This window comes from Sinocyclocheilus grahami, unplaced genomic scaffold, assembly GCF_001515645.1.
Source record: "Sinocyclocheilus grahami isolate Dianchi unplaced genomic scaffold, SAMN03320097.WGS_v1.1 scaffold24.1, whole genome shotgun sequence".
Classification (NCBI taxonomy): domain Eukaryota; kingdom Metazoa; phylum Chordata; class Actinopteri; order Cypriniformes; family Cyprinidae; genus Sinocyclocheilus; species Sinocyclocheilus grahami.
In genome coordinates this window covers 2,291,482-2,300,877 of record NW_015505203.1, presented here as the reverse complement: position 1 = coordinate 2,300,877, position 9,396 = coordinate 2,291,482, and the positions used below count along the sequence as shown (strand labels likewise).

Genomic DNA, 9,396 nt, shown 5'->3' with positions numbered 1-9,396 from the left:
TAGCCCACAAATTACTCACCCTCAAGTCATCCTAGGTGTATATGACTTTCTTCTTTCAGACGAATCCAGTCGGAGTTATATTAAAAATTGTCTTTGATCTTTCAAGCTGTTTAATGCCACTCAGCGGGTTTTGCATGCATCAGTCCAAAAGAAGTTAAATAAAAAGCGCCCATCCATACAAAAAGTGTCTCACACGGCTCAAAAGGCCTCCTGTAGCAAATCGATGCGTTTTTGTAAGAAAAATATCCATATTCAAAACTTAATAATCACGTTAATGTAGCTTGCGCTCACTGTTGTACACTGAAAGCAGTTCCGGGCGGATGACGTATGACGTCAGCTTTGAGCATGCGCTGCTCAGAAGTGACGCGCATGGAAGCGCGGGGATAGATCAAAACAAAACAACGGTCACTAATTAGAAGTACAAAATGAGAATTTGTAAAGAAGAATGTCAGAGGATTTCGATATAAGCCAAGAGGAGACTGGTTTTTCTTTGCTAAAGGAAGGAAACTTTGCTTCCTTTGCTCCTGTTAACAAATGTTGGTTTTCACGAGACTCACCTCATACGTCATCAGCCCTGAACTGCTTCCATGTACAACAGTGAACTGATGCATGCAACACACACTGAGTGCCATGAAACGGCTTGAAAGATCAAAGACAATTTTTAATTGACATTTTTTTTATTGACAAAGACATTTTTGGGTGAACTAACCCTTTAATTTGTATTCCGAAGATGAACGGAGGTCTTACGGGTTTGGAATGACATGAGGGTGAGTAATTAATGACATAATTTTCATTTTTGGGTGAACTGTCCCTTTAACAAACCTTTCCATTGAGCCAAAGGTTTGTTATACTTGAGAAAAGTTCTAACATTGTTTTTTAAGAACTGATTGCTCAAAGGTTTTTTGGGGAACCCAAAATGGTTCTTCCATGTTGTGGCAACCCACTACATCCTAACATCTTGATGGTGAACATCCTAACATCTTTTGCACACCAAACCACTAAAAAATGGTTTTCGTATGTATTAAAGACACATTTTTATTAAAACATTGGTTTAGACAAATGTTGTGGTGAACGGGTGTTATACATCATACATTTTGCTATTTCAAGGATTTTAGCATGACTGGAGCAATGCATTGACAAATTAGAAGCCAAGACCAGAACTATCGGTTTTATCATTTTTATATTATCTTAAAGACAGACCCAGTTACTTTGTATCTCTCACTCTCATCCATGAGCCTACACAACTTAAATTACTTACTTTTTACATAACCTGACTGTTTCTTAATGTTGGTTATTTTAAGCCTGCTGCCATAACAGCCTTTCTTAGCTCTTGGTCTGAAGACAGTCATCTGGACTTTTATTATGTGACCTGAAAGACTACTTTGCCTTCTGTTTCTCTTATATATCCTTTCTTTCTTTCTTTCTCAGCATCATTCTTCGTGTGTATGACCGTCTCATAAAGGGTGTTTACAAAGCAATCTCTCTCTGTCTTCCAGATTATGCCTGGCCATTGCCAAGTGCTCTTTGTCCTATTTGGATATATCTGGATGTGCTTTTCTCTACTGCTTCCATCATGCACCTGTGTGCCATTTCCCTCGACCGCTACGTGGCCATACGCAATCCAATCGAGCACAGTCGGTTCAACTCCCGCACCAAGGCCATGCTGAAGATCGCTGCAGTTTGGACTATTTCAATAGGTCAGAGAAACATTGATATGATGAAATTGAATAAAATGCATTATTTCTTACAACAACATGTTAAAAAAATGTCTTGAACTGTACATCAATCCCAAATAACCAGTAGAGGAAATGTCAGAAAAACCTGCAGAATAAAGGACAGACACACAATTATTTTCCAGTGTCAGTGGAGGTCTTTAGATTGAACAGTTGTACCATTTGTACTTACTAAAGTCAATGTCAGTCCACTGCAATCCTGTTGAATCTATTACTGGAATGTGTTTGTATCTCATAGGGCCCCTCAGAATGGCAGATTGTGTTGTGAGGTTTTCTCAAGGCTCCAGCTGGGTCTAAGAGGCCCCTCAGATCAGCAACGATGAAAATAATTTGAAATGACATTGTATAAACAAGCACCAGTTTTGGTGATTGTGGTGATTTTCTACATCACCCAGATCGGCGCCTCGAAATTCAGTGAAGCTTGGATTAACTGAATGTTTGTGATTGGTTTGGTAATCAGATACTTCTAGTCAAGATCACCATCTACTGTTCAATAAAGTAAAGTTTGTGCGAGGAATGCTAAAGGATTGGCATTCTACTGCATTAGCGCCATCTAGAGTCTGACTTGTGACATATAATGTAGAGCAGGGGTGCCCAACCCTGTTCCTGGAGATCTGCCTACCTGCAGACTTCAGTTCCAGCCCTGCTCCAGCACAGCTGTCTGTAATTATCAAGTGCTACCTAAGAGATTAACTAGCTGGTTCAGGTGAGTTTGATCAGGGTTGGAGCTGAACTTTGCAGGATGGTGGAGCTGAACTTTGCAGGATGGTAGATCTCCAGCAACGGGGTTGGGCACTCCTGATGTAGAGTGACCATTACTGATCTGATACAACATCAGAGTTAAAAAAAAAAACTTGTCTGCAGTGATATCACTGGTAGTTGTGTTTAAGTATAGAAAGACCCTCTAGCTTTCACTCTCCATTCCTGCCTCTCGTTAAATTTTCTAGAAAAGATAAAACTCTTCTCACCCTGCTTTTTATTAATGCAAGCCTACACACACTCTCTCGTACATGGTGTCTCTGTTTCTCTCACCCACACAGGCTTTTCTTTCCTTTTTATTGTTGAGTGTGCTTTTATTTTTCTATTTTCAGTGTTCATTTACATTTTAGTAACTTTATGTGCTATTTTTCATAATAATGAAACAACACTGTTCTATGTATCCCCCTATTATCTCTCTCTTTGTCTCCTGTTCATCGCTTTTCTCCACAGAGGTTTCATGTCTCATTTGCTTATATTAGTTAGACTTGGTAATGTCAGTGCAGATGACAGAGGGTTCACACATCTAACCTCTCTCCCGTTTAAACGTGAGCATAATGTTTATTTGATTCTTATCTGGATTCAAAGCTGCATTAAGGCTCTATCTGCCTTGACACTCTCATTCATCTGCTCTAATTAAATAAAAGATCCTCTCTCTCAACCATCAGGAATACTGATCTAGCTGGATAAGAGAGAGGATTTGTCTTGAGGATAGATCTCTGAGCACGATTCGCTGAAGCCGTTGGTCTTTTGTCTCCAGCATCTTGCGTTCCAGTTGCCTTTCTCATTTGCTAGTCTTACTGATTCTTTGATGTTTGTTTATATATATTTGTTTGATATTCTCTTACTTCTTCCAACCACAGGTATCTCAATGCCTATCCCAGTGATCGGACTCCATAACAGAGAAAAGGTCTTGAAAAATGGCAACTGTGCACTGAATGAGGAACATTTCATACTGGTTGGCTCTTTTGTTGCCTTCTTCATTCCTCTGGTCATCATGGTGGTCACGTATTGTCTCACCGTCCAAACGCTTCAGCGTCAGGCCACAGTCTTCCTCTACGAGGGCAAAGCCTCTTCTCAACAGCCTTTGCAACCTCCAGCTCCACCTACTTCCCAGTTGGCCCCACCGCCGGCATCCCGTCGCAACAGCCTGAACTGTCTACAGATCAGCAACAGCGATGGAAACATGCTCGGACTGACCGTGCCCCCAGACACCATCTCAATAATCCCAAGTTCAGAAGCCCCATCCCAAATGAATTCGCCCGCTGGACGGGACCCAGCCGGAACCCATGGGCGGCGAGGCATGATGCAGGCCATCAAGAATGAGCGGCGAGCATCCAAAGTGTTGGGTGTAGTGTTCTTCCTCTTCCTCATCATGTGGTGTCCCTTTTTCATCACTAACGTTCTGTATGTCCTCTGCCATAAAGCCTGTAATGAGCCTGTGCTAACAGAACTGCTCAATGTTTTCGTTTGGGTGGGCTACATCTCATCAGGGGTCAATCCTTTAGTGTACACTTTGTTTAACAAGACCTACCGAAGGGCATTTTCAAGTTACATGCACTGCCAGTATAGTCGGGTGGGTCTTAAACCCATCGCTATAAACGCTCCTTGTCCATCCCATGTGGTAGTCACACCCATCCTAATCTGCGAAAAAGTTTCCATTGACCGGAACAGTAACTGCCGCAATGGGGACGGCAATGGAATCCGAAATCTGGAGCCCCACGACATGGACATTGACCCCGGACTGGAGCTGAAACCGGGAATATCAGAGCTGTCTGTCAGCAGCGGTCACAGCCACACAGAACACACCAGCAGTGTCTGAAAACTAGCTTTTAGTGTGACATGGAAAACCGGACCGAGCTACACATGATGTTTAGGAGATGTCGACTGTCTAAGCAACCTCAGCTGTATCACAGCATAGAATGTATGCTAAGTTAGCTACAGAAACAATAATCTGACCAAGGTCAGAAAAGGGAGAGGGAATGTAATGTGTGTGATTGTGTGTTTGTGTTAACAGGTTCAGATTTTTGAATGCCATTAAGTCCTGCATGAGCACCCAGTCTCTTACTAAAGCAGCATAGGAGACTGCAGTTCACGCAAATATTCGACAGATAGAGTCATAGCATCCTCTTGTGGTCAGTTGAATAATTACCAAAAAAAAAATGTAAAGGCAAAAAAAGAGTTACTATGTCATCCAAGCTAGTTGCATTACAATATGGATGAAGCTATGCTGCTAAATACACTTGCAAGTCAGATCATTGTTTGTGTAACTTGTAAACATCTCCAATATGATATGATGAATCATTTGAGTTGCAGTAATCCAGTAACACAGTTAGAGGTTGCATCTTATTTGCTGGAGGAAATGACTGCAGAACAACAGTTTTCTTCAAACCACTTCTTAAAGTGACCTAGAAAACTGGACCAAACAGAACAATGGTGTGAAGGTCATACTTAACATAAAACTTATGCTAATACATAACAAATGCGGTATGAGTTTTGGTCAAGTCCAAACTGCTTCTCAAGGATTTTTTTTTCTACATGTATTGAAGGAATTAACCTCTAGCTCTGGGGAACATGCTCTCCTGTGAATGTAAGGTTGGGAATCGGGTGGTCATGACAGAGTGAGAGAAGAAGCAAAATTGCACAACAGACAAGAGTACTAAAACCATTTACTTTATATGGACGAACTGTCCATGGCAACAAATGTTGGTCTGTAAGACCAAAAATGTTAATTTGAGGATGTCTAGGAACCTATGATGTATAAAGCTGTAAATTCTTGCTGTTTTCTGTGTAGACTCTAGAATTTCTCCTGTATCACCTTCCCTTGTTCAAACTCTCATTTTTATACCATAACCTGTGAATGTTTTACCAAATCCCTTTTTTGTTAAACAAACAAACAAACAAACCATCATCCTCACAATGGTATAATTTTGTGAAGCTGCTATTTATTTAATAAAAGACAATTATCATTCTGCAGTACACCTCACTGTGTTTGTAAAGTTTTATAAAGTGAAGCGTATCCTGAAGAGTTTGGGTACATCTACCTGCAATCAGTGTTGGGGAAAGTTACTTTTAAAGGTAATGCATTACAATATTGCATTACTCCATAAAAAAAGTAACTAATTATGTTACTTAGTTACTTTTTATGGAAAGTAATGCATTACATTACTTTTGCGCTACTTTTTAAATCTGGACAGGGCTTGCTTGTTTGTTTTTAAAATAAAAAAGTTCTATTTTTGGCAAATATAAAAGCCTTTTCACACCCAAAGTGAAATGAATAAGCCTCAGGCTGAAGGGAAAGTAAATTTGAGTCCTTACAGTAGAATGCAGAAGAAGACATTTCAACACACTTCAGCAGTAAAAAAAGACACACAAATGTTCATACAGAGTAATTTTTGCTTATTAGTACGGTTGAACTGGATCATCGAAGGTCAGAAGCAAAGACATTGGTTAATAGAATGGGAATAAATACATAAAGGATATTTGTGTTGTTTAACATTTAATTATCGCAGGTTTGCATCATATTCTGAGTTGCATTATTTTTATTCATTTTGAGGAATACTGAATCTGTGTTTTTTGTGTGTGTGAGTGAGATGAATGAATGCATATTCATATTTATTTTAGAACTACAGTAACATCTTCTGATTTCTCTCAACATGGGGACAGGAGAGCTGTCAATCAATAAATCAAGAAAAAAAAGTAACTTGCTTTACTTATTTGAAAAAGTAACTCAGATATTCTCTTGTAAATTAAAAAGTAATGCGTTACTTTACTAGTTACTTGAAAAAAGTAATCTGATTACGTAACTCCCATTACTTGTAATATATTACCCCCAACACTGCCTGCAATGGTATCAAATTGATTCCAGGACCCTGGACAGCACCAAATTTGTCAGTGTGTGGGAAATCTTGACATTGTATTTTTAACTTTTCTTCATTAAAACATTTTTTCAGACAAAATTTTTTAATGCCACCTGTTAAACACAATCATTTATTTAAAATGGTTCTGTGGAAATTACATATATTTTGCCATCTGTTCAGGTATTTTTAGACTTGAAAACAATAATGAATAAAAAACACAATTTTAAGTACTACGAGTTAGCATGAAATTAATATGCCACCTAATAATATCATGTTAATATATAATTCGTTAAAAAACTAAAAACTAAATTAATGAAATACATTTTTTTTAAATGGTGCTGTAAACTGCAGATAATAAAACAGGCCACATGATGACTTAAAGTTAATAAAAAAAACTGTACTTGCAGCAGATGTGTTCATTTATTAATTTATATATAAATATTAGGTGTAGCATTTTTACTTGTAAAAACATTTAACATTTTTAATAGAACATTTATAGGCCTATGTATTGTCTTGTAGAAAACAAATCTATATTCAACGTATATGGTAAGGTAACTAATGTAAGTAGCATGTTTTTACTTTAAGAATTTTACATTACTGTTAAAATTTTACATTTTTAAAAGTAAATAGTGCATTTTTAATGTGTTTAATGTCGGTCTATCGCCATCAAGGATGCTGCCATCTACCGATGAAATACGAATGCACAGAATAGGAAGCAAATCATGCATAATATGAGCTCTAATTTTCAAAACTTGAATTTAGGCAATCTATTCCTAGCATTTGCGCAGTAGGGACATTTCTGTTTAGAAAAGCTCATACACTTGTCTTTACTTCACGTTTTTGTGTGTACATTTGCTCAACACTTGCATTTATCAGACGACAGCGCTTCCTGAAACTACGCAATACAACCTTACTGGACCGTCTTCACTGACTTTCTTGTGGAGATTTCAGAGGTAAATTGCTGATTATTTTTTCCTCTTCTGCTTATTTCGGTGGGAGGTGGTCATGGATGCGGTCTGCGCATGCGCGCAGGGCAGCGTTTGTCGCGCTCAAGCAGAAGACTCGACGCTGTCAAGGAAACGCGCACGCTGAGCGCATCGTTCCGAGATTTACAAACAACTGAACCTGCCTCGCGCACCGTTATCCACATCAGTCGTTGCAGAAAATAGCAGTTAAGCGATGCATGCGATGTAACAATACAGAGGGAGAGCAAAATACGAACCGAAATCACAGAGACGCCGTGCCAGCGCTTGTCATATACAGGTAAACGGGCTTTTAATCGGTTTTGCCTGTCTCGTGGGCATGGACCAAGCTGAGCTGCTAACGCTAACGTCGCGCGCAAGTGCTGTTTTGATCACATGAAAAGGCTGTGGTGTCTTGTGTGTGTTATGGCTTTGACGAGGATTAATGTTGTGCCGTGAAAATACGGGGTGTGCGTTATATCGTTTGTGGTACAAACAAATAATATGTCGAGTCAGTTGAGGCTGGTAACTTTATTAGGATCTGCGACATAATACATCTATGTTTTTATGTTTACATAATTTATCATTCGTCGATTTAGTATGCCTAAAGGGCTTGTTGTCTCCAGAATTCCATATGGCTGATTATATGTGGATATTTCTTGCGGTAAGTCACCTAAACATATAATGATACACATAACCATAATGGGTCATAATGGTTTTTTGAAAGTCTGTCCACCATTTATTCTCTGTTTTCTCAATTACCCGCATTTGAGTAAATGTAAATATTAGACCCTGTGCTCTGAGCTGTTTAACAACATTTGTATTAACTGTATGTCAAGTGCATTTCATATGAACCTCAATGATTGGTTGGCATCACTTCTACATAAAAATATCAATATTTATTTTAATTGTTATTTACATTTTAATACTGTTATATACGTTTTAAAACTGTTACATACATGTCAACGCATCTCCGGGGCCCCAAACAATGACTCAGACCTCAGACACCAGAGGGCTAATGTCAAGTTTATCATGTTAGCCAGAGTAAATGATTGGTGTCCAGCATGCTTACCAACTTTGAAATGTCACATTTTATTATGATGATGCGGTGTTTTGATGCACCTGACCATAAGCCAGAGTGGATCTGTTTACTTGAACTTTAGCATTAATGTCAGTTCTGTAGATATACTGAATGAACATGTTCATGTTTAAGTCTTGAACATAGTTCAAGTGAAGTCTCTTGTATCTTGTACATTTTTCTTTCAGAAAGTCGCATTTTCCTAAAAATAGAACCACTAAACTTTTTTTTCTGCAAGTCTTTTTCATTTTCTAAATGCCTACTTTTCTTTTTTTGAAATTTTTTGTTCAAAGCAAATGACAGAGACTTTTAATTGAAACTGTCTAAAAATATTTCTCCTTTATACCTTGTTATTGTTATTTATATGTGCTTACAACTGGTAAAGTGACCTTTCATTTGTAGATAGGTGATATATTAAAATTCTCACAAAATTATACAATTATTAGTAAAGTAGTAGTTACTAGTTAGGTAACAAGTTGGTTTATTTGTGAGAGATGTTGAGAAATTGAGTAATGTAGTGACATTCTTGCACAGGTCTTAGAGTGAGTAAATTATGACAGAAGTTTAATTTTGGGGTAGTGCTGGGCGGTATGACCCAAATTTTATATCACAGTATTTTTCAAAATTATACCGGTTTCACGGTACATGACGGTATTTTTTTGTCATGCATGACCGGGTGTTAACCATATTTTCTACTGAGTGAGAGGAAATACTGCAGTATATTGACTAAGAATGCCCTATTTTACTGTCATGATAAGTGAATATTGTAAAAAAATACCACACTAAATAGTGACTAAACACGACCCCTTTTAATACATGTTAACCAGGAGTCACTCTCACTTATAATCGTGGCATCGTCTGATAAAATCAACATGCATCTACACTAAAGAGCGGCTATGCGGTTGGTTTGGCTATATTACTTTTTTGTCTCATGCAGCGCACTGCCTGCGTCTGAGTAACAAACTAAAAAAAACAACAAACAAAACAGTGCATGTGATATTAACAGA

General features: G+C 38.2%; 2 protein-coding genes across 8 annotated transcripts in view; both read left to right on the top strand.

Moving 5' to 3' along the window:
• Positions 1–5,393, top strand: part of LOC107562757 (5-hydroxytryptamine receptor 2A-like) — a 119,347-nt gene extending 113,954 nt beyond the window's left edge. For all 4 annotated transcript variants that reach the window (XM_016247488.1, XM_016247496.1, XM_016247471.1 and 1 more), the window contains 2 exons: positions 1,497–1,697; positions 3,353–5,393. In XM_016247488.1, coding sequence (XP_016102974.1) covers positions 1,497–1,697; positions 3,353–4,311 — 1,160 coding nt within the window. In that variant the 3' untranslated portion in view covers positions 4,312–5,393. The remainder of the gene's footprint in view (positions 1–1,496; positions 1,698–3,352) is intronic.
• Positions 5,394–7,378: 1,985 nt separating this feature from the next.
• Positions 7,379–9,396, top strand: part of LOC107562726 (wiskott-Aldrich syndrome protein family member 3-like) — a 39,971-nt gene continuing 37,953 nt past the window's right edge. For all 4 annotated transcript variants that reach the window (XM_016247435.1, XM_016247450.1, XM_016247429.1 and 1 more), the window contains exon 1: positions 7,379–7,612. The gene's annotated coding sequence lies outside the window, so the exon portion shown is untranslated. The remainder of the gene's footprint in view (positions 7,613–9,396) is intronic.